Source organism: Chelmon rostratus, chromosome 14 (genome assembly GCF_017976325.1).
Source record: "Chelmon rostratus isolate fCheRos1 chromosome 14, fCheRos1.pri, whole genome shotgun sequence".
Lineage (NCBI taxonomy): Eukaryota > Metazoa > Chordata > Actinopteri > Chaetodontiformes > Chaetodontidae > Chelmon > Chelmon rostratus.
Window position 1 is genome coordinate 14,293,875 of NC_055671.1, and position 25,777 is coordinate 14,319,651.

The following is a 25,777-nucleotide window of genomic DNA, read 5'->3' on the forward strand; positions in this document are numbered from 1 at the left end:
TGAATAGGCCTTGAATATGCTGTGTGTGCGTGCGTGTGTGTGTGTGTGTGTGCGTGTGTGAGGGGGGGGGGTTGTCAGTCCAGTGCCATCTGGTAAATTCCAGCACAGAGGGCATTTTGGCTTGCCAGCAGTCTCTCTCTCTCTCTCTCCTCTCTCTCTCTCACACACACACACGCACACACATTTTCTCTTCTACACACTCATGGCATCACGTGAGTTGTGACTGCAGGGCAGTGCTCTTTTCTGAGCGAGAAAAGAAAAGAAAATGCAGCGTTGTGGATGTAAGTGCTGTCTGCCAGCCCTTTCCTCCTCTCCGTCCTCTGATGCTGCTCTTCTCCTTCTTCCCTCTTTCTGTCACATGTTACGTCAACTTCTCCTTTAAATGTGTGCCTTCATAGCGTGAGGACAGGGACAAAGATGGTAATAGAGAGGGAACGAGTTGTGGAACCTGAACTTGCGCGGGAATGTGCTGTGCTTCCTCAGTGGGGTGAAAACCATCTAGAAAAGCACTTTAGAAGTGTCTTGAAAGGTTTTCTCAACTCGCAGAGACTCGTGTTCCCTTAAAATCAAGCTGAAAACACGACGCTCACCGAAACGGAAGCTAGATTTTCACCTGGCAGCAGCAGTTTTATGCACAGGATCGTGACAGATGAGAGATGATGAAAACGTATCACCCATACCAGTAAATACCTGCACAGACATGAGGAAGATTTCTGCTGATCTGAAGATTATTTCCGTTATTCATAAATCTGTTGATTAATATTTTAATTGATTACCATAACGTGTCAGAAACGTCCGTCACAATTTCCCAGAGCATAAATTGACATCTCTGAATTGCTCATTTTGCCTAACTAACCGTCCAAATCAACATATTCAGTATGAAATGATACAAAGCACAGTGAAGCAACTAATTCTCACTCCTTAGAAGCTGGAACCAGTGAGTGGTGTGTGTTTTTGCTTAGTAAATGACTTATTGATAAGTCAAATATTAAAATAGCTTAATGACTAATCCTTTTAGCATGACTGCATTCGCCAGAAGACTTTTTTAGGTTTTCATTTTTTCGGTGCGAGCTGTGAATGTAAAAACGCATGAAATTAATTAAGAAAAACAATTAAAATTTAAATATGCGAGATCTTAATTTTGCATGCACACATGAAAAACAGGGCAAAGCTTGTGCTTGGAAAGGACAACCTGAAAGGTTACAATTCAAGCTAATCCTGACTACAGGGCATCGACTACTCACCGCTGGGGAGACCACCTAGGAAAGAGGGTGGGGGTGGGGGTGCAGACAGGGGAAGGCAGAGGTCACCACAGAGTATGTAGTTCTCCTGGGAGGTGGAGGGGAGGCTGGAACAGCATGGGGATGCTTTACTTGACTCCAGGGCTTTCACGTAGCGGGTTGTCAGGAAAACACGGTGGGAGGAAGTCACATTGGTGAGACACCCTGTGATGGAAGTGAAGGAGAGTGAGAGGAGGGGGAGGGGGAGGAGGAGGAGGAGGGGGGAGCCGACAGGGCTGCTGCAGAGCAAATGGTGGGACGAAGGAGGTAAAGGACAGGAGGTCCTTTCATCAAAGCCTTCATCAGGGATCGTCAACCCTCTGTGTGGTCCCCTCACACCAGCAGCATGTTGACATGTGGCACGTTGGCCTGGTTGGTTTGTGTGTCTGCTGGTGGCCGGTCTCTCCCAGAGCCTGAGCATGCAGAATGTAGACGAGGAGGCCGGACTCGGCAAATAACGTCTATTTTAAGAAACAGAACTGCAGAAATTAAGATGAAACAAAGTCCAGTGCTAGTTCAGGCTAATGCAGATGAAAAAACTCTTTGCCACATTGGCCTGCAAAGCTAAATATGCTGTCACACAGTGTATAAAAATGAAAGCTGAAGTGACTTACATAGTTGTTTGTTAAATCAAGATATCTTTATAAATTATCAGAACTGTTTCTGAAGCAGTTTTCTACGCACATTTACCGTGAAATTGATATTTAATTATCAACCTTTTTTGCTGAGCAGGTTTCAGGTGATCCTCTCATATTCTGCAGCAGTTCTGTCTTTCTTTGACCTGGCGTTACTATTCATTGTGCTCGTTAATTAGCGCAGAAGACATCATGTAACTCTGCACTGTGCTGTTAAGTGAGAGTGACTAAGTGTAAATCTGGCTTGGATGTCAGAAGAAAATGGGTTAAGAAGGCTTGACTTAAACCCTTCCTCTCCTAATGGAGCACAGGACATCCACTCCTCTTCATCGGCCTGGGCTGCCCTAACACCTTTTGACTTCGGGCCCCGGCATCGTAGGTCCATTGTGGTTGTTTCTGTAATCAGTGTTATGCGCTGAGCAGGGGGCCCCAGAAAAGTTTGAAAATAGCTGTTGCTTTTCACACCGTTTCACACCGAGATGTGGGGTGATGTTATCATCATCTCACTTCCTGTATCACATTTTTTGTTTTGTTTTTTCGCTCAACCAGTGTTGACATCTTTGTTTCAGTGGTTTGCACCTTGTTGTCCCGTCCTTTATCTCATCTCTTGCCTTGTGTTTCACTGGGGAGAGGGGGACATGCAGTCTAGACGCTGACAGAGGGATGAGAGGAGAATCGATTCAAGCATACAAGAGCAATTTCACGTCTTGGCCCGCAGCTTCAAAAGCAGCCGCTGCCCCCCTCCCCCCTGGCAGGCATTTTGAGTGTGCATGCAAATGCTTTTGCGTGTGCAAAATGTGTGTGAATGGAAAACAACAACAACAACAAATTCAGTGTACGGCCGAAGGAGCTAAGTGGATGTCGGCGCCTTGTTCACCTTCACGCTTCCCCTTCTTGCCGCCTCTCTCTGACCTTCGCTGTTCACTGTTTGAATTCTCTTCGAGTCTCTCTCAGTTCCCTCTCGCGCTCTCTCGTTTCCTCCCCCAGTCTCTCGGGCTCTCCTCCAAAAGTGTCAGCGATTCCTCTGTCCCCCTATAGCACAAGACCTCATCATCACTCTCGTGGCGTCTGCACAGCGTCAGCACTTTGATGGCGATGCGTCATACAGGACCCTGCAAATCTGTTAAATGTCTCTTTTCTGTTGGTCACTTCCACTTGTTCTTTGTTTCTTTAAGTTTCTTTCTTTCGTGTTTTCATCTCACCCTGACTCTCACTCTCTTGTTTTCAGTCTCATTTCTCTCTCTGAAAGTTTTTATTGGAGTTTTGTTTCCCCTAAAGAGATGAGGACAGTGGATCCTCCCTGAGCTGAGGTCTGGGCTCTTGAAACCGTCATCCTTCTCTGCTAAATTACATTCTTTCTCACTCCCACATCCCCATCTTTCTCTTGTTTTTCTCTGGTCATTAATAAAGTGTCTTTACTCCATGTGTTTGCTCTGTAAAGACGTGGAAAAGCTCAAGATGTGGCAGCATTTGTTTATGTTTATGTGTGTCTTGGTGAATGGTGACTAGCGGCTTGCAGCCTCAAACCTGTGCATAGCTTTTACACCACCCAGGTATACTTTACCTTCAACCACTGTGCAGCAGTAAGTGCAATGTGTTTCTAAACCTCACAGCTAACACAGCACACGTTGTTGCTTGTTGCAGAGTCCCAGCCTCTAGCTAGTGTGTTTGTATTAGTCTCAGACAGTAGATTGGTAAGGAGAGGTTTGCAGATGTGAAGGATGCCACAGAAAAGGACTTGGGGCAGTGGAAAATGCTTTCACATATTATCACCTTTTAACTTGTTGGCAGTTGCTCATTTAAACATCCAGCAATTACAGAGGAACACCATCATTCATTTGGAGCCATATTTCTGATTCTTTGTATATAAGTCCAATATTCACCCTCATTATGCTCTGTTTTTGGTATCTACAAACTCCTGAGGGAAATATCTGGCTCTTTAGGTATATGTATGTATGTATGTATGTATGTATGTATGTATGTATGTTTTTTTTAATCATGCAGTACAAACATGAAGTTGTTGTTGTGCGTACATGCATTGGTTGGCATATTCGTTTTCAGCAGCTAACAACAAAATGAGGACCTTGCGGTGTGGCAGCAGTGAAATTAATCAGATGCTCATCACTTCAAAACATCCAGCAGTCAAGCCTGTTTAATCTTTCTTGAAGCAAGATAAGCATTGTGTTATAAATTTTTTTGGACAGTCAAATCAAGTCAGGTTCAGCCACTGACACTGAGATGCCCACAGAAGTTTCAAGGGACATTTTTGGAAACATGCCTTCTTTCTTGCAGAGTAAGAGAACAAGCTTGATACCTCTCTCGTGTCTGGATGCTAAATATACAGCTGCTTCCAGCAGCCGGTTATCTTAGCTTAGCATAAAGACTAAAAAAAAAAAGGGAAACAGCTGGCCTAACTCTGACCAAAGTTGGAAAAAAGTACATTTACCTGTACCTCTAAAGCTTATTAATTCACAAGTTGTGTCCCATCTTTATGCTAGGCTAAGCTAGCAACGGATATGAGAATGGTATCAGTCTTGCCATCTAACTCACAAAAAGAAAGCAAATAATGGTATCTCCCAAAATGTCAGGCAGCCTTTTGAATTCTGGGGTTACAGCTGCGAATCAGAAAATCCCCTCACATCCAAACGCAGTTGTCCACACACAGTGTCCCCTCAGTGTGTGGGTGGCCAGAGGGTAATGCACAGTAATTTGTTTCAGTTTTTTGGCATGGCTCACATTTGACACATTAGTTCATTTGGCCCTGGGGTTTTGAACAACCATTCTGAAGCATGAAGTAGCAAGAGGTGGGGTTGAGGGAGGGGCAGGAGGCAGCCATGTGACGTAAACCTGCGTCAACCCTTTGTGACAGCTCTGATCAGGGAGAGGAAGCGATTAAAAGAATGTGTGATCAAAGGCACCGACCTGGTGTCTGTCAGGAGAGAAGGAATGCAGTGTGTGTGTGTGTGTGTGTGTGTGTGTGTTGCGTGCGTGCGTGCGTGCGTGCGTGCGTGCGTGCGTGCGTGCGTGCGTGCGTGCGTGTGTGGGAAGCGAGGCAGGTTTCAGTGAAGGGGAGATGACAGCATGAAAGGGAGCCCTACCTGTTTCTGGAGAGCGGCGAAGCAGCTGATGGATTAAAGGGTTATCTGTTTGTAAACGGCGAGAAGGGAGCGATGAAGAGTGAGGACAGGGAGCAGAGAGCTGTCAGGTACAGTGCCAGCTGAGGCGCAGGAAACAGCTGATCACGCTCGTGACAGGAAGGAGAGGGAGTGAAAAGAGGAGGAGAGTGGATCGTGGTTGCGACGAGGACGCCAGCACATCAAAGGATAGGCCCGTTTGAATGACAGCGCAAAAAGACAAGGGCTTGGAGAGAGAGATGAGGTACGAGGGGGCAGCTGAGTAATGAGACATGAGACTGATGGGAGAGACAGCACCTAAAAGGGTGGGACGTGAGTTTTGTTGCTCATTTTCCCCTCAATCCTAATCCCTAAAGTCGTAACTGCAGCGGTGGAATAATGACGTTCATAGCTGCGAGCCCAACACTTTTATCAAGCTGAAGGGTCAGAGTTAAAGTAGAAGGCATTAAAATGTAAAAATCTTCAATGTCACATAATAATGAGTTTTCCCGAATAATTAAAGCTTAGATTATGTATTTGCAGAGGAGCTGTAAGTGAAGGGTATCTTTGCAGTGTGCCATTAAACTGCCACAGGATGTTGATGCTATTGCAAAGCACAGAAACCTTAATTTAACAACTCTATTAGAACTGAAATGCGGCCATTAGCCACCTCTGCCAGAGGAAGTTAGCATGATGCACCAGAAAGTGCAGCAGATAAAGGTCCATGGTGTTGGCTCTTATGGTAAATGCTCTCTTTAATGATTAATGGCCTTTATACAGTTCAACAGGAAGGAGACCTTTGTTTTATGTCCACTGCTCAGGCTGCTCCCTTCATACACCAACAGGGACAGGAAATACTCTGCCGGGGTTTTTGTGGCCACAGTTGTAAACCGCCTAAATATTAGAAGGTCAATATTATGTTTCTGAATTTTTTGGCGGTGAACTTACAGTTGCTTATTCATACATTCAGATGTTACGGAGTAACATTAGCATTCACTTGGAGTTGTGTTTGTATCCACCTGGCAAATGTAAGTCCAGACTGTGCAGAAAAAAAAAAAAAAAAATTAAAAAAGCTGTGCAGCATTCAAATGTTGAAGCTTCGAACTATTCAGTACAGCCCTCATCGCATGTTATCATGGCTTTTGTGCTCCAGGTTTCTTGAATCATCCTCCTCAGCCTCTCAGGGTAAAAGTGAAATTCTTGGTTATACTGTAGTGGAGCTAAACGATTGCTGCAAGTGTGATGCTTACAGATCAGACCATATTGTTGCCCTGTAGTGATTATTAAGGCATGTCTGCCACACCTGAATGAATGCAGAAGAAACACTCGCCCAGGATTATTTGCATTTTCAGACCCAAAAACACATCCTATTTCCTGTTTGAGAAAAGACCTGTTGTTTGCTTATTAGACACATGAAAAAACGTAATCGCTCTCAAATTAAGGTGGATATTTTAAGCTTCAGCCACATGGCTACAGCATCGACTTGTAAAAAGAAATGTGAAACTGTACTGAAAGTGTGTTCCTGATTTATTGACTGTTGGCACTAAGTTTCTGTAATTAATCGGATTAGAAATCTGTCATCTTAACTGCACTGAATCGTGAGGGAAGGATGTGTTCAGCGGCAAATGTGCACATGATATTGAAGTACAGACACGCCACCATTCTCATAAACTAACTTCATGTGGAAATTAATATGGTAATGACAGCTTAAAAGGCTTCAGCGTTATCGGAAGTACCAAAGTACCTGTATTCACACTGAGGATCCAGCTTGTGTCGTTATGATATTATGATGCATTATTGCCTTGTGCGCTGATTAAACGATTGCTGTCTGAGAGGGCTTCCGCATAGTTTGCATGCATAAACACACACACACACACACACACACACACACAAAAAAAAAAAAAACAGGACAAAACAGCACTGATGACTAACTAGCTCCCTGCTTACCACAAGTGTTGGCATGGCAACCAGCAGAGCATGACTGTATGCATAATCAGCAGTGTTGGAATAAACCTTGACCAGTCAGATTGCTTGGCTGGAGTTTTCTGTTTGCTTGTGTAAGAGCAAAAAAGACACTTTGTCTCAAGGTAAACCATTCAGAGAACAGGAGCTTTGCTTCCTCTCAGTTCGACACCTGCTGAGAAGATTCTCCGTCTGCCTGTCTGTCAGTTTGTTTGACATGACATGTGTCTCCGTGCCCAATAAATAGAACCGTGAGGAACACCTCACTTGTTTTCTCACTGTATTTCACAGTTTATGTACTTGTTAAATGATCTTTCTTCAGCAGTTGTCCTTATCATATCTTTCACCTGGTCTCTGTCTTCACTGAAACAACAGATACCAAATGTTTTGTATGAGGTGCTTCTGTAAATGAGTTCAAAACAAACCATGACACACTAGCCATGACAGATAAGTGCCCTATAAAGATTATAATAAAGTTAATAATAAATGATCTTCAGCTGGGTCAAGGTCTTACAGTTTGTTTTTACGTCTTTACCGCAGTGGAAAGGTCTGCTGCGTCCATTAGGAGGTTACAGCGACGCAGATGTGTCCTGATGTTAAAGCTGTATTTGGATAGCGCAAGTTCCTAAAGTAAAGTTTCCATTTGCTGCTTGTTTTCATCTTTATTTTTCTGGGGGAAAAAAGAAACAAATGCATCCCAGTGTGATGAATTTCTTGGTAAAGTAATTGTGAAATGAGACAAATATGCTTGTACATCTTCCGTAAAGTTGCTTTCTAACTTCAGTCGAACCGTCATTGCTTTTATTTTGAAGACGCTCTCCTCTGCATTTAATGTGACACATCTCTGCTCCTTCCCAGGATGAAAATAGTTAGGTCTTGAAATAAATATTAAAGAGAGCACATTTTGAGGAGGGCAGATAAAAGTAGCAAATTAAGTTTGAGAAAGTACCCAAAAGCAAATGCCCCCCCAACACTGTTAGACACACATCCTCACAGAGACACTGAGATTACAAATCCTCGCCTCAGGCTTTGTTTTCTCGTATCACACTATCATCAGTCAGCCGCTGTTGCGTAACCGCTCTGTCTGTGTGTACGTGTGCGCACAAAGGAACGAACTCACACAAACAAAAAACTATTTATAATATTGTATTAAACATGTCAAACTCGAAATGAGGCTATTTGACAAATCAAAGGAGTTTATTTTCCTGTAACATCTCGAGGAAGTGAGGCTGCAGCTTCGCCGCTCCATCATGGGCAGCGGCTCTCTGAAAAACACCCCTTTCAGTGTGTTTTTAATTAAAGAAAACAATGGCTCTGTGATAGAATTTGTGTGCTAATGGGTGCTAATGATTGCAGCAACCCTCTGTGCGTTTGCAAAATCACTAAGAGCTCGCAAAGCTGTTTTATTGACTCAGTTTTGACTAATTAAAAAATAGGACACAAGTCTTTCAGGCTGCTCATTTTCTTCTTGTTTGCTGGGTTGTTCACAGTTTCTCCAATCAGCCGCGCCATAGCCTATTATATCTCTCATTTTGTTGCTGTTATTATTCATTTAAATATGTTGACGGCCAGAAAGCGGCGCCAGGAAGAGAGGTGCCTCCAAATTATTATCAGTCAAATCGGATGTGCTGTGCTGCCGCATTCTTCAGTTTGCAGTCGGATTTTCTCCCGATTTTAATGGGCAGCGTCAAAGCGGGCTGACTGCTGGATCCAGCTGGCTTGTTTTAAAGAGACCCCAGTTGGGCTAATCACGCAGCTCCTCTTCTAAATTCATTCATACGGTGAGGAATCCACACCGACAGCAGCGGGTAACCTTACTGCGTAGACTACCTACAAAGCTGCTCTAATATATTCCCACAGGAAGGCTTCCCACTCTATAATTTGTTGACTGCTGCAGAGGGTCTAAAGAACAGCAATACTCTTTAATGCACTTATAAACGCGAGCACACATAAACACGCACGCACACACTGCTGCCTTGAGAAAGATTGGAGAGCGGTACTCAGGGAGGAATAATTATAGATGGCATTGAATTTCCTGCTCTCCACCGTGTGCAAACAGTGTTTAGCCCAGAGGGTTTGCTTACTTCACATGTTTACACCATGGCACTACTTGGCAGCAGGGTAGCATTATTGTAATGTGTCTGAATGTCTGGTGTGCAGTGGACACTTGACGAGCAGGGGAGCTGTGTCATCAGTTTCCACGCACAAGGAGCCTCGCTTTATTTTATTTTTCAGGAGTAGCCAGGAATAGACGCCGCCACACAGGGAAGTTCCAGCATACTGATACCGTGGCTTGCAAACACTTTCACATCCTCACATCAGAGGAGTATTATACTGCGCTGCTTCTTCCAGTCCTCCACAAGCTCTGCAAACTGGCGAAGCCTTCATACAGCTGATTTCTGTCATCCCCAGCTCAGAGTGAGACTGGCTGTACGTGATGACATGCTGTATGTATGCACGAGTAACTGTTCGCCCGCACATATGTATGTGTATGTGCTGTGTGTTTGCAGACGAGTGCATGCTCTCTGCATATCTGGAGTATTTGTTACAGAGAGTAAGACGCCAACTGAATATACTTTCCTGTGCTGGCTGTGAAACCTCATTACCAGCCCTTCTGCGGAGGAGAGTGTGGGGAAGGCACAGCCACTGTCAGGGAGAGGGGGGGAAAAAGGGCCTTGATTCAGTCAAAATCAGATAAAGAAGATACGTGGACAGCGAATGCTTACCTGTATAGATTCACATGGGTGAAAAATTAAAGGAAAAAACAATATAAAGTGTCCCAGTAAGGTGTTGCTGTGCTGTTACTTGGCATTTGATTCTGCATGTACCTGAACTCTACTGGAGGTTTGAAAACCGTTAAATATTCCACTAATGTTGTGTTTGATGACGCTGGTGTAGCGATGTGGTGACTGCATGAGCCATAGCATACGATTTAGATTCTCATCAAGCCATTCAAGGACCTTTGTACCTTGTATGGAAGCAAGGTATGGAAGAGAGAGAGAGAGAGAGACCTGCAAGAATAGAGAAAGCAATGGAAGAGATTGAAAGTTGTGCCGGTTGATGATGAAGAGGAGAAAGGCTGAGTTTACCTAAATGAAGCGAGCTCAAAGCCTCTTGTTATTCTGGCCTTGTACATTCCTCCACTGTACGCTGTGCAGAGCGAGAGATTGACAGAGTGGGGGGAGAGACAGTGAAAGAGACAGAGGGAGGGAGGGGATGCAGAGATTGCTGCAAGGAGAGGAAGACAATATGATGTGACACAGTGGGAAATGGGCAGGAGGGAGACGAGGGGAGGAGGGGTAAAGCTGTCTTGTAGGTGTTATCAGGTTAAGCCACCCACTACTGGCTGTCGCCATGGTGACACCATGGTAACGACCAGGTGTTCGACCAGGAAGGAGCACGACCTTGCTTATGTAAAGGGTCTTCCTCTGAGTGTGTGTGTGTCTTCATCATTATTTCTGTCTCCGTCGGAGTCATTCTCACGGATTATTTGTCTTCACGGTGTGTGTACATGTAAAAAAAAACACTGCACTTCCCATCCAGCCAATCACCCGCCACCGTTCTACAAATTCCTGCTTTTACGATCTGTGTCTGTATCTGTACAGTTGAAACTGGGCCTTGTGAATCACAGCAGGAAACAGCAGTTTATTGTTGCTGCTGTTAATAATTTATTTTCAGTTTGTACGAAGTGCACACACACGCATGAGTATCCAATGCGACTCTCTGCCTGGCTGCGTGTGTATGCATACAGTATGTTTTTATGCCCCAGAATATTCTGCATATGCATGGAAAAAAAACAAAAACAGAAGCTCCAACGATGAAGTTTACCTGATCTCTTACAAGCGGCTTTACCGTGTATGTGAACTGTATGTTTACGGGGTCAGTGTTGGGGTCAGTGTATGTGTATGTGTGTGTATATGTCTCTGTGCGGCTCCTCCATTCTTAAACCTAAAAGCTGATTTGATAACGTGCTTACAGGGATCTCTGTTTCAATCCGCTGGTGTTAGCTGTGTTACGTCACTGCAGCCGGCTCTGCGCGCGAGCGTGCGTGTGTCAGCAGTGTGCGTTCACCGGCGCGGGAGGGGGCTGTGGCGTAGAGGGCTAACTGACGCTCGGCACATGGAAACACACTACGAACAATGACACACACGTGCTTGTGCCATGCGCGCGCTCCAGGCAAGACACACAAACACAGTACGCAAAGGCAAACACACGCCACAGACCTTTACTCTGGCTCTTAAAGGCGCACTGTAGCACCACTAGACTCACATCATGCCAGTTAAGAGGTAAAACTCTCATCTGCATCCCAACGCCAGGCAGCTCATGTGTAAATGAATGGTTTGAAATGCAAAACGCTTCACTGTGTTCAGCTCACGTCGTTGTTTGGGTGATTTAAGGTGAGCACGAAGATGTGGTGATTAGCAACGTGCAGCTGTGCCACTCCTCGTGTGTGTCACACCAATCAAATGCAAAAAATGAATTTGCTGTTTATGTAAAGGTGGGGACACTCGTTGTGATTGTTGGGCCCATTTTTGTCATGATTTGGATGCCGCAAGTGATTGAAATGATCTGGAACAGAGTCAGGCAGCGTCGGCTCGCACAGTGTGTGACGCTTGACCTTTGAGCAAGTCGCTGCTCATCATTCATTCACAGTGTTTAAAAAATGTTTGATTTGTGGGAGTCAGGACCGTTGACGACATCCAGCGGGGGAAATGATAATAAAAGGACTGTCAGAAAATAGCGAGGAATAGGTAAAATAGCAAAGTGTGCTCATGTGAGAATAATCAAGTCGGACAGGTTTCAGTGCACAGCCACAGCTAAGCTGAAGTTCACTCACCTCCGGCTCACACTGAGCAGTTTACAGTCCTTGTTGCCCTTGTCTCTCTGTCCACCATCTCATTTAAACTTACCATAGTTTTCTGTGAAAAAGTGTAGCCAGTTTCTGGCGGATGTCCACCCGTGCTATAGTGCAGGAATGTGCAAGAATTTGTGTTTTATCCCTTTTCCGTCTGTCAGTGCTAAAGAGGCCTGTGTGCTGTTGGAAATAGTCATGTGTGGGTTGTCTCCTCTGTGTAGGTTTCAGTAATCTTGATTAACTTCCTACCTTAGAAATCATGAAGTAGACCCCATAATGTCAATTCCCTAGAGAGGCTGCTGAGTGGCTGACTCTGACCTCTGACCTCTGTGTAAAGGGGATAGTGGGTAGAGGACCGCTGTGAACAAGAGTCTCACACTATTAGTCATTTGTTATTGGGATAAGCTGTTCAGGGAAGGTTGCACATTTTAACAGCCTTATGTATTCCAAAACCAGCTAATTGTTCATGTTTTGTGGGCTGTTTAACACCGTGAGAGCCAAGATACTCACATTCTCATTCATAATAACATTAAAAATTAACATTAGGTCTGCAAGCCAGAGGGTTTTCATAGTGCACTCTTATCCAGGAAATTACCCTTAAAATGTGATACAGTGCAGAAGAATCAGATTTGCAGTTGAAAGTCTCATGAAGAATATCATATAATAAAGTACATGTCCAAACAGTTCGTCTCCAGACGAGGAAACAAAGCAAAGCAACATCTGGTTTGTGAGCGGTAAAGATGAGAAGGTGACAAACAGCAAGAATGTGACAGAATTGGGAACCAAAGCTGGAGGGATGAGAGCAACGCGAGGAGGAAGCTGTGGAGACAGATGGGAGTTGATCCTGCGGAAGGACGCTCCTCAGGGTCCTCATATCCGTCTCCTGTTTCCTATTAAATTACTTTAACTTGAACCTGTGTGCTTCCTGATTCGGCTGTTTAAACAGAACATATGGGACAGTTGTTTGTGTTACGTTCCTTTTGATGTTTCCAATACTGTTTCTCATATACTGTTTTAACGTACCCATCTTGTTTTTATCTGTGTTGCAGATAAACCTGCGGCTTATTTTAGTCAGCGGGAAGACGAAAGAATTCCTCTTCTCTCCCAACGACTCGGCGGCAGACATCGCCAGGCACGTCTACGACAACTGGCCGATGGGTGAGTAGTTCATTTGAATACTTGGGTGGTTGTTACCGGCAGTGGCAGTTAATAATAACTTAAATAAGAAGTTTAAACACAGGTCACTCAGACATCGGCTTCATTTGTGACTGACCTTTACATTTCTATCGTAATTGAAAAGGGTTGCAGCTCTGAAGCTCTGCGGAGCCTTTTAGCCTTTTTTATCTGCATGTTTTGACATAAGGACCGAGATTGTTTTGGAGCTGCCTCCTGAGCCTCATAGTGGCCGGTGGTGGATAAAGGACTGAGATCTTTTACATGAGTAAAAGTAGCAATATCCCAGTATAAAATGCTCCATTGCAAGTAAAGGTACTGCATTCAAAATCCTACACACAGGAAAGTACTCATTATGCAGACTGGCTCTGTTCTCAGGGTTATATTTATCATTCTTTTGCAACAATGTATACAGATGAGAAGATTAATCTATACTGCATCATGTTTTTTTGAACTGAGAATATATTTTGCTTGTAAAATCATGATTGAAAAGTAACTATAGCTGTGAAAAAGGGGAATGTAGAATAAAGTACAATATTTCCTTCTGAAGTGTAGTGCAGTTTAAGTCGCATGAAATGGAAATACTCAAGCAAAGTTGCATAGAGGTGCTGGACTTGAGTAAATATACTTAGTTACAATCCATCACTGATGGTGGCTGAAAAGATTCATGTGGCTTTCATGTGACAGCAAAAAGAGTTTCAGGTCACAGGTCCAGAGTCAGTGGAAATGCACCGTCAGTGTTCCTGAGTCCACGTAGTAACATTCTTTATACAATCATGTGTTCACAAAGTGGTGAACCTCGCTTGTGAACGACTGAGCCTTTCCAGGACGCTCCTTTCATATCCAATCATGATACTATCACCTGTTACCAATCAACCTGTTTACCTGTGGAATGTTCCAAACAGGTGTTTTTGGATCTTAAACATTAAATATATCGTCTTTGGGCTGTTTTCAGTCGAGTATATGTCACAAAGGATTAGCAAGTCATCACATCCTCTGGCTGAACATCTATTCTTTGTCTCCCTATCACTCAGTATCATCATCAGTCTATTCTCCAAAAGAAATGGTGCTTGCGTCGTCCCTGTTTTTTTATGGATTACTCTTTTGCCAACAGGTTGTAAAATAGATACAGTTGAAATTACGACTACATGCGGGAGCTGACGGCATGTATTTAAATGCATTTCCATTGTGTATGAAGAGCTGAGCTGCCTGATTAAAATGTGATTTTAGGTGAGAGATCCTCGTGCTTCAGTGACTAGCACGTCTGCTTCACATTAACAGCTGAATGCAAACATTTACCAGATTTTCGTATGTGGGGTTTTAGCATACTGACTGGGACTATTTTCCCACATTCTGCATTTAGATGATATCGACCCCTATTGTGTTATTTAGTAATAAATCACATTATTGCACAAGCACAGCTGCAGTGTGCTTGCATGAGCAGTAATTGCTAACAGTTTAGCTGCTCGTGTGCTTGGAAACCCGACGATTTGACTTGTCTTGGCTATACTTTCTATAACAAAGATAAAGGCAGCTTGGGAGCTACGCTGTGTATCGAAAACAGTTGATAGCACATTCAAACACACTGCTAATTACTAACATGTAGGCCTGTGCAGCAGTGTGGGTATGTGCCAATCTTTGGTGTAAGGTAATTAGGGTGCACTCCTCCTCTCCCCCAGATTATCATTGCATACAGGAATGTGGGATTGCAGTGCAGCCACCTCCTCTCTGTAACACCCCCACTCCCTAACTGCTCCTACACCAGTGCTAGAATTCATTCGATACTGCCGACCTCGCGCCACCGTCCAATCTGAACTGACTGTAGCCTTTTCCCACGCTGCTGTGAATGTAGTCCTGTTTAGGAGAAGCCCACAGTGCATGAAAATCTATAAATTATGCCGATTGACTCAGATTCTTCGTGACAAGAGGAGGTTTCCTTTCCGTCCCGTCAGTTTTGGAAGCGCCCCGCGTTCCTCCCAGACAGCAGATCTGAACCCTGTGAGACCCAGAGCAGGCACTCCGTCAGCAGCAACACCCTCCGCTCAGCTCAAGACAAACATCTGGTGGCCAGACTCCGCTGCCGTGCAGCTCCCTCCCCGCTGTTTTTCGCTCTTCACTTAATGCCTTCGCTTTTTTGTCTTCAGCTCTTCCCAAGCCACACCTCGTGTTCTTTGAGTCGTTCTCACATTCTGTAGTGCATCCCGCAAAGCCCACATATTCTGCATTCTGCGTATAATGATCTGAAATAAAGGCCCTAAACGTCTTAAAATATCTTCAGTGTGGTTGTTGGTGGTCCTTTTTTTTCCCACCATGCCATGACTGATGTCTTTTCACTGCACTGTACACAGTAAATTATATTGATGCAGAGCAGCAGTGGTTGAACATTCAAAGCTTTTCATCATAGCTGCTCTACTGAACAATTAAATTCCAAATTTCTAGGGCACCTTCATTAGCCACGTTCATACAAAGGTTGTGAAATGTCATGATCGAACCTGCATGTTCTCAGCCTATGGATAATAGATTACACAGTAATTAAGATGATATGGTTTTATGTGAAAGAGGTCAAATTATGTGGAAATTTACACAGATAAGAGAACAATAAGCTTGTAATATGTCTCCACGTTGATTTTTCTCTTTAACTCTCTCTTTCCGTGTGTTTTTTTTCCCCGTCAGACTGGGAGGAAGAGCAGGTCAGCAGTCCTAACATCCTGAGGCTGATCTACCAGGGCCGTTTTCTACATGGCAACGTAACACTAGGAGGTGAGAAAACACAGAAAAGCACGCCGCCCCGCTCATAGACATGCACGCAAAATCACAGCAGTGTGTCGCTGGAAAGTTCTTTGCTGTTCTCATCCCTTTCCTGAGCCGCAGAACAGAGGTACCTCAGTGCTCTGGACAAGCCCGCTTTGACGGAGAGAGGGAGGAGAGAGGAAATACAGAAAAACAGGGGAAAGAGACTGGTCAGGAAAGGGGCAAGACTGGCGTTAGAGCAGACCTCAAGCGGCACAATGCAGAGACAGACAGGGAGGGGGGGTGTGAAAATGAATGCCAGAGGCGAAGAGAAAAAGACGGTGTCTTCTTTTGAGCCAGCTTCACTTCTCCCTGGCTTTTTCGGCTTTTTCATCTATTTAACCCAGTTTTGATTTGACTGGTGTTTTGTGTGGTTAATGGGGTTGCACACTTTTACACTCGTCCCATTCCTGCCATCTGACAATTCCCCTGAAATGCAAACATAGACAAACGCACACGTCACATGATCGATATAAGCAGTTTTTGGGAAATAACGGAGTTACAGGTATTGCAGCTAAAATATTAACTACAAGACGTTTTGTGTAGGTTTTTTCATCAAATATCACAGTCGGACCCGTGCTGCTTGTTGTGCTACAAAGCATACAGTATTCAGAGGAGAATGCATTTTACCTGGATGCCATTAATTTCCATTCATTTTGCTATGAAATTGAATCAGCTTTAGATTGGTATTCCATCAAATTTATGGTCAGTTATGCTGATGTAAGTTGCTTTTTTTTAAAACTTTCTTTTTACTGGAGTTGTCAAGTTAAAAAAGAAAGCAAGGGTTGGAAAGGCCCAGACATCAGCTCAGAGCAGGGCCCATCAATTATACAGACAACAGGTTTCATCCCATAGAATATGTCATCTATTTATTCCTGATTTTTAGCCGGTTTCTCCAAACTGTATATTTCATTGACAGTTGTGATCCAGTGCTGAAGTTAAAAGTAATCTATGACAATATTGACCAGGATATTTTCTGATATCAATGCAAAGTATATTACATTGTGGCAAGTGCATGAAAACTGAAAACTGAACTCTTTCTGTGTGTAATATACGATCATGTAGTCACAATGAGTTCTGCCCAAAGTTGGTTCATCTCTCATTTGAAACTTTTTTCTCAAATCGTCGTATATCTTTGACACCTTCAGCCATAGTTCATCATTTCAAGGGCGGCTGAATGGAGTTTGTAGCTCCTCTCTCTCTCTTCCAGCTCCGATGCTGCTCAAGTCTTTCCAGCGTGGCATCATTTGTACTCTCCAAGTTGAAGTTGATGGTGAATGACTTTGTAAAAACAGATATACTGTAGCTCGCTGAATAACCTTTACATCCTCTCCGTCTGTCCCTCTCTCTCACTAGCCCTCAAACTGCCCTTGGGGAAGACCACAGTGATGCATTTAGTTGCCAGAGAGACTTTGCCTGAGCCAAATTCCCAAGGTAACCAGCTCTCCGTCTCCCTTATTTCCTTTCAGTGGGCCTTTCACAAGCTGAACAACTTTAAATGTTCTGCTCCGGGCCATTATTTATCTCTACACATGGCTTCTGTTTTAGGAACAGCCACTGGTACAAATGACTGGCTCCTTTAAGTGTATCCCCAAGATACTGCACGTTGTGGAGAAAATACAGCTAATATAAATCATACCAGGTGACAGGTCTCCTTTTTGTGACCGTGCAGCAGAAGGTGATTGTATGTAGAGACAGGGGCTGATTTCAGCTGTGGTTTAGACCGAACAAATAGGTTTCAGGTAGACGTCTAAGTTATAGTTATTGACTCTTTTTTAATTTGCTGTGCATTCTGGGTAAAGAGTCCTATGTAAGGTTAGATGGAATGAATAATCGCCTCAGTTTGCAGTTCAGAATAGAAACACAGCTCTTCATTCTGACTGGACTTTTCAGGATTCAGCCTTTGTTTTGATGAAACCGTCTAAATTTGATGAGTCTAAAAGCAGAACTCAGTGGGCGGGTTGCTTCAGGTTCCTGCTGAGACATGAAACACAGTCCAGGAAATCCAGTTTGAGTGGCAGCTCCACGCGTTTGAAGGCTTATTGGACAGCAGAATACCGCACAGTGGAACAGCAGAATAATCTACCAGTAATTGATTGGTCAACACGGCACCTTGTCGGATGATGTGAAATTGCGATGGTGTCAGGCGTTGAGCAAGTTTTCTTTCGCCAGACAACCCTGTGTTGTTTTGCCAGAGGCCAGTCTAGCACAGTACGTTTGTGAAACTGACCTGAGATCACATTTAATGGAGCTGATTTTGTCACAAGTAAAATGTTTTGAAATTATATTTCACCACGTATGATTAGTTGTGTACGTGTGTGACTGTGTGGGATCAGCGTTTGCTGCTGCTGCTGCTGCTGCTGCTGCGGCTGCTGCGGCTGCTGCTGCTGCTGCTGCTGATGATGATGATGATGATGATGATGTGTGTGTGTGTGTGTTCACAGGTCAGAGGAACAGAGAGAAGACCGGGGAGAGTAACTGCTGTGTCATTCTGTAAATACACGCCGCCGCCACCGCCGGCCCTCCATCCTTCTCATCTGTTCTCGCCCTCAACATCCTGGACCTAACGAGCTTGTCCCCTGTCCTGGAGCTTGTCCACAATGCGGATATGCATTCGGACAAATGCGCGCGCACACACACACACACACACACACACACACACACACACACACACACACACACACAAACACACACACACACTCATCTCTTTTTCTTCCCCCCCCCCTCTCTCTTACACTCAAACATACATAGAGAGACAGCAGGCTCAGGTTGATCCAGGACACAGAGTTGGGAGCAGGAAATTGATTAACGATAAAGTTGATTCCTTTGTTGTACTTGATTTGTTGTCATAACTGAAAATTTGAGGAAGGAACTGGATTTGCATGTGTTTTTTTTTTTTCTTAATGCACACCTTTTTAAGCCTTCTGCCGCACACACACACACACACACACACACACACACACACACACACACACACACACACACACAATAGACATACACACCTTGTTTGTCCATCCTCAGCCAGTCGGTGAAAAGTCAGTTTCTAACTGGCTCCTCATTCTAGCTGGTTGTCATAGTAATGCAGTGCCCAAGTTTGTGTGTGTGGCCTTGTTTTCTCATCTAGACTGCTGAGAATTTTAACCACTAACAACTCATCAACATACCGACACATACACACACACACACACACACACACACACACACACACACACACACACACACACACACACAGTATGACACCCCGTCTACACATCCAACCATATGTGCTTGTGTGATCTCCCTCGGTGCAGCAGACGAAGCTTAGACGTGCCTGATCAGAGAACTCAAACCAGGACACACACACACACACACACACACACACACACACACACACACACACACACACACAAACACACACAGAGTATACACACACACACACACACACAGAGTATACACACACACACACACAGAGTATACACACACCTGTGTCCTTTTTACTGCCCTCCTCTGCATGTGCCCTCAAAGGTCACAAGAGAGAAATGATTCCTTTTTTGTCTGCAGAGCGCCGTACAGACCGAACACGTCCTGCTCTTTCACTCGTCATATTTTAGCCAAACAAAGCCTGACAGACAAACAAATAGACAAGCAGCCAGTGTTGGTGGTCTTGTTTTGGTTATTTGTTTGCCCATGACATTTGTGACTGTGTTTTGACAGTCCGCGCACATTGCTGACCGACCAGTGTTGTGATTAATAAAACGTCAGTTTTCTTCCCTCCCTGATGCACCGTCCCTCTCTCAGAGGAAAGGCTCATTGTGCTCCTTTTTTAAACAGTGTTGTGAAGGATCTCTCTTGACAATTGCTGCCCAAGCAGGGAAATCAACTCGGAATGAAAATATTCCTTATTTGTCTTAATTCGCTTCTTCCTCTCTCCTTGATTCTCTCTCTGCATTAATAAGTCCATTTTGCACAACTGAAGCATGTGCTCATCATCAGATTAATAAAAATGTATAAAAAGGTTTATTGTTTTATTTTATATTTTTCCAATGGAAGTAATGTTCCAAACTAAGGTAACGTGTAGAATATATTTAATATGAATCTTATATAGAACATGATGACTCTAGATCTTGTTGATATACAGTATATTGGTGTTTAGTCTATGATTGTGTATACGGTTAGCTTCTAGCCAGTTCACAGTCACTCGCTGACAATGTCTTGTGCTTAACAGCGGCAGAACCTCCCTAATCATCGACAGGCTCTATTTTTATTTCTTCTTCTGTGCTCTTTTATTATTTTTTTTCATTTGTTCATAATTTAATGTAATCCTTTTTTTTTCTTTGTGGTTTTTTGCTTTAAATGATCGCTTTGTAACAGCACTAGGTCTTAAAAAAAATATTGTTTATATTGATCAGGGTTCAAATCTGTACAGAGATAAACGTTTTCAAACCAATTGTAAATAGCACTAATGCTCCCCCTCCCTCTCCAAACTTCAAAATGGAATACATCTGTAATCTAAATAAAGGTTATTGAAGTGTGCTGCCTTTTGTTGTGTCTTATTACACAGAAATCTTGGCTCTGCAAGTGACAAACTATCTGACAGCTTTGTGGAGGTTTTTCTGATGAAATGATTCTTTATAGTTATATCATCATATACATTGTATTAATTTTATTTAATATTATTGATGCACTGACATGTAAGCAGCATTTTAATGTACTTGTACCATTGTGATTTTTACTACTTTGTGTACTTTTAGGTAACTATGATAGAACATGTGGTAGCTTTTATTCTTAGGTTTTGTTTCTCCTTTTGTAGAAACTAGGGAACAAATTTTTGAAGATTATTAGAGGTACTTGTACTTAAGTGTTTCCATTTTATGCTACTCAATACATGAATGTGACAGCTGTGGTTGCTGGCTACTTTTCAGACGAATAACAATATTTTGCAGAGAAAAATAAGTAGTCCAAAAAATAAGGACAAATGTATGTAGCAAAACACAACCACATTAACCACCTCGCTACTCCCTTGATTAATGTTAGGACCCTGAGGAAGGGTCCGACCCATAGGTTGGGAACCATTTAATGCACCTGACTGTAGATTGTAGCTTCTTAAACTAGCTCAGTAAAATGTTGTTTATGCATTAATGAGTAATGATTAATAAAACAGTTTTAACAGTCTATTAATGTAGCTGTAACACTGACACACTGTGTACCATAACTGAATACTTTGTATAAGATCATCATGGTGTTGTGTGTAAGACATGAATCTGTAAGGTAATTCCAGCTGTAAGATCAATGGTAAACTTGCAGTAGAGTGAAAGTAGCATAAAATAAAAAGACTCAATTCAAAAGTGTACCTAAGTAGCACTTGAGTAAATGTACTCAGTTACATGTTTCTTGAATGTGTTTCTTGCGAGTTGACAGCCACCAGAACTATTTCTTACTTTCCGCTCACTTAACATTCAAGCTTATAAATGCTGGAGAGAATAAGATTAAATGGTGTCATTTCTCCATGACAGCCATGTGACGCTGTTAAGACACTTGTCCAGTTAGTGCAACAGTCAGTGGACCAAAGTGCAGCAGGAAGTACAGCGTGGAACATAGAGTACAGTTCAACCTGCCATCCTTTGACCAGTACTGACACACTGAACAGACGAGGTGTCGCATTACTGTGGGGACAGACTCAAATTCAAGCAATAAAAGCCTTGATCCTCTGAACATCACTAAGTTTTGTGACATGGCGACACAGCGCTCTGATTCGCTAAGAAGTCGGTTTATTAAAAATACGATGACTGTTGCCCTCAGTGTAGTTTTTTCCTCTCCTCCTCCCTGTTTTCATGTCTCCTCCCTGCACTCACGCTGTGTCCTCACAGTGACTGCAATGTGGGCCAGATATTCAACATGAATACAACTATTCTTCTCTTATTTACACACACACACACACACACGCATATGTATATATAAAGAGTCTGTGTGCAGACAGTTGAGACTGTGGTTACAGTAGGACCACTCAGAAGGGCACATTCTGTTTGTGTGATATTAAAGCACTCAGTATTGCTGCTGCCTGGCCTCTGAACAAAACACCAGTCTCTCCACAGAAAATTATTGTTTCAAAGGTAACGCAAGTCTGCGTTTTGCAGTATCGTTTAAATATACGTGACATTTACAACAGCAGCATTTACGTATACGGCTAGACTGTAAACATTAATAAAACCTACATGATTTCATGCGTCTGACCACAACAACAGGGTGTAAAGATGGATACGACTGGCAGGGTGGGCGTGCATGGGGAACCCCTTTCATAAAGCTTGCACATTCATTGCTCATGTTTGGATGGATTATACAGGCGAAACTATAATTATGGTGTAAATATCCACCAGGCATTAGCCAAAGTGCATGGCAGGACATGAGTATCTTCACTCAGTGTGTGACCAATCACAAGGTTTGAGGATGCTGCCATCTTCTGACAGAACACTGTTATAGCAACATTCATCACCACCAGAGCTATAAAGGCACAGAGGAGTCATAAACTGGCACATGTTATATTTGGTGGATGATTTTTTTCTTAATCTTCTGTTTGGGTGAAAGTAAACAACTGATTATCTCCTTTAGAGCTACTTTATATCTCTCTTTTGCTCTTTTGCACAGTTGCATTGCATTTATTATCACTTGGGAATTAACCCCTGGTGCTGTTGTTTTAAAATATGCAATATCTAATGTATTTTAGAAGCCTCTGATATTTATGCCTCAAGAGCTTGTAAAATTCAAGATAATATATTTAATCTATCTTGTGTTCTCCAACTGTAGCTGCAGATTACTCAGTTTCTCATTTGATTAGGGACAGATTGTGTTGTTGTCAAATCACTGCACTCCAAATACGTCTGACTGATTCACTTAACCCAGCATAGATCGTCGTTTTTCTTTAAATCTAGAGAATAACATGGATGAGCGTCCTCATGTCTACCAAACTCCACATACTTCTATTAAAAATGATGTATAGAATACAGATAATGTGAATGCCCAACCTTATTTTAAAAGGTTAAAGTCTGGTAAAAGTCTAAATTAACCCAGATTTCCTGCAATAATAATGCTGATTTGACTTTGGATGACTGTGCCATAACATCAGCTTCCCAGAGGTTCTGTCACCATAATATTACCATGATCCCTTCAAATTCAATCACCATTCATGGTACGAAGACAAACAGCTGTAATATATTTGTGCTTTAATACCCAAAGGTCATCATGAATATGGATTCATTTTAATACTAGCAAACCATAATAACCATATTACACGGTACTCTTCTGCATGAAGAGGAGATTTTCTTTGAAGGCATTTCACTTCTTTCTTTTCTCCCTGAGTAGCAAGCAGTCGTTACCCTTTGCTTTTGTTTCTCCTACATGCAATAATTATGTATCTACCTTCCGTTGTTGTTTGTTTTGACAGGCTGTGCCTGATATGCCTGTAAATTCTGTGTGTGTGTGTGTGTGTGTGTGTTTTGATGTAGAAGAGGCTGGAAATGTCTGTCTCATACAGTACGTCTTATCATTGTATTGCACAGCTGAACAGTTCAGTTTACAACCACAGGATTTATAGGGAATCGTGTTTGTTTGTTTTTTGTCATTTGTTTACGTTTTAAACACAATAAATTGACACAGGTAAATGCAGAATATGTTTCTATTCAATTAAGACATTATTAGTACACATGCAAAGACAAAGACAAAGACAAAAAGAAGAAATGCACAAATTTATATTACCATATAGACCTCTCATGTCAGTGTGACTTGGGGACAGCCATAATTTGGCCGTGCCTCTTTGGCGTAACGCCCTTTTGTCTGTGGACCCAGTGCGTGAATATTCGCTTTATCTCCTTGGTTCTCAGACAGTAGATGAAGGGGTTTATCAATGGAGGGAAAAGACTGTAGAAGAGGGTGGTGGCTATACGCTTGTCAGGGGTCATCGTCAGGTTAGGGAAGAAAGGTGTAGAGTAGACAAAGAAACGTGGTATGTAGTAGATACAAATGATACAGCCCTGGGTGGCACAGGTAGAGAAGGTCTTCATTCTGCCCTGAGGAGAACAGTGGATTTGGGTTAAAATGAGTTCTGAATATTGAATTAAAAGACTTAGGAGGTGAACCTCACCTGTCCACTGGCCATGCGCAATACTGAGATGATGATGCAAATGTAAGAGAAGATGATAAAGGCTAACGGAACATAAAGAACAAACATGGCTCCAGCAAAGGCGGCGCTGAATTGTTGGCTGGGGTCCCCACACACCAGAGCCGTGAGAGACATGGTGTCGCAGAAGGCGTGTATGATTTGGTTGGGCCCACAGAACGGCATCATGGTGAAGTTGACGGTGCTGATGCCAGGGAAGATGTGTGCCACCACCCAGCAGAAGAGCGTGAGGCCCGCCATGGTTTGGTTTGTCATCACCGTCGGGTATCTGAGGAGAAAATGGGAGGAAGTTGTTTGTAGTCTTAATTCAGGTTCCAGAGGTGATACTAATCACATGACTCCTTCACCTGAGAGGAAAGCAGATGGCCAGGTATCGGTCCAGGGCCATGGTCAGTAAAATCAGGGAGTTCAAGGAGCCAAAATAGTGGATCATGTGCTCTTGGAAGAGGCAAGTGTGAAAGCCGAGACTCCCGTCGTTCCACCAGTAGCGAGCGATCAGTTTGGGTAAAGCCACTGTGGTAAAGCCTGTAGGAAAAAAAGAGAGAAAGTGGAAAGAAAAGTGAGAAAAGATAATGCAAAGCAGATAACATGTCATCATTTCTTCACCTATTTCACGATAAAAGAAGACGATATGCATGTAAATGTGCAATATATGAACATACACTTATATGCGTTAATTTAAACTAAAGAGCAGATGGGTTCATGCTGCCCTGTAAACACTCCACAGCCGGAAATCCTTCAGATCAGTTGCTGGAAACAACACTTGATTTTTACACCAGTGTTTGGTTCACTCTGACCTACTTTTTTCAGCTCATCAGAAACGTGGACTGCAGTTCAATTATTGATTTTTCAACTATTTCTCTCATATTTCCTGGACAAATCTAGGTGAATCTGTTGCCTCTGCCACAGTGCGCTCGAGGTCAACAACAGTTATTTGTGCAATCAATGAGAGCATGAATGTTTGTTTAACTGTTGTCAAGACTGTCAGGAGTGATATTTGTTATAAAACCATTGTGACGCCTCATAAACTAGATCTTTAAAGTAGATGTACTGCAGTTGACTCAAACTATAACATATTTACCAATGTCTGAGAGGGCCAGGCTGACCATGATGATGTACATGGGCTTCTGGAGACTGTGCTCCGAAGCAAACAGCACCACCAGCAGAAGGTTGCCCGCCACTGTGGTCACATAGAGGAAGAAGAAGAACCACGCCACCGAGTCAAAGTGTTGCGGTTGGAGACTTGGGAAGCCCACAATAACAAACTCTGACACACGCGTGGAGTTGTCTTCCACCTGAAACATACTGAAGGCAGAGTTAAGGCGGATACTACAGCCAGTACAGTGCAGCGCATGATTAAGAGGGATTGTGCATATCAGTGCTTACCTCGCCGCACGGCCTAGACGGTGTGACACTCACAAGCAGCAGCCGCTCAGGCTTATAAAGAGTTTGTGATAGGCAGGAAGCGAGACGTATGTTGATGGAAATTTGTCCCAGTAGATTGGAAAAAAACAAAAAAATAAATAACCTTTCCATGACAATCATTTCATAGTAAGATATCATAAAGCCTCATATTTGCTTATTTTTTAGACTGAATCCTGATGATTTTCTGACCCTGGATGCAAAACCAAAACCTAAGTTTGACATGAAGGCTTTCTGTTGCAAGCCATGTTATGTACCATGCAACCATGCATGGTGGATGTTAAAAAACAAACAAAAACAAAACAAACCAATGCACAGAGCAGGATTTACATACTAGCAGCACAATTAGCACAATTTGAACTTTTTGTGAGTATTTCCATTTTCTGCTACTTGATAGA

The 25,777-nt window shown here is 43.1% G+C and overlaps 2 protein-coding genes across 2 annotated transcripts in view; one reads left to right on the plus strand and one right to left on the minus strand.

The window, feature by feature from the left end:
• The window catches only part of ubl3a (ubiquitin-like 3a), a 34,265-nt gene extending 13,946 nt beyond the window's left edge, over positions 1 to 20,319 (plus strand). The window contains exons 2-5 of the mRNA XM_041952648.1: positions 12,895 to 13,003; positions 15,692 to 15,778; positions 17,165 to 17,242; positions 18,253 to 20,319. Of these exons, the coding sequence (XP_041808582.1) occupies positions 12,895 to 13,003; positions 15,692 to 15,778; positions 17,165 to 17,242; positions 18,253 to 18,305 (327 nt within the window). The 3' untranslated portion in view covers positions 18,306 to 20,319. The remainder of the gene's footprint in view (positions 1 to 12,894; positions 13,004 to 15,691; positions 15,779 to 17,164; positions 17,243 to 18,252) is intronic.
• A 3,234-nt stretch (positions 20,320 to 23,553) lies between these two features.
• Positions 23,554 to 25,261, minus strand: LOC121617456 (olfactory receptor 1-like). Its single transcript, XM_041952644.1, has 4 exons — positions 25,039 to 25,261; positions 24,305 to 24,482; positions 23,922 to 24,225; positions 23,554 to 23,847 (listed from the first exon to the last, which is right to left on the minus strand). The coding sequence occupies exons 1-4, from the start codon at positions 25,259 to 25,261 to the stop codon at positions 23,554 to 23,556; spliced, it is 999 nt and encodes a 332-aa protein (XP_041808578.1).
• Positions 25,262 to 25,777: the final 516 nt, after the last annotated feature.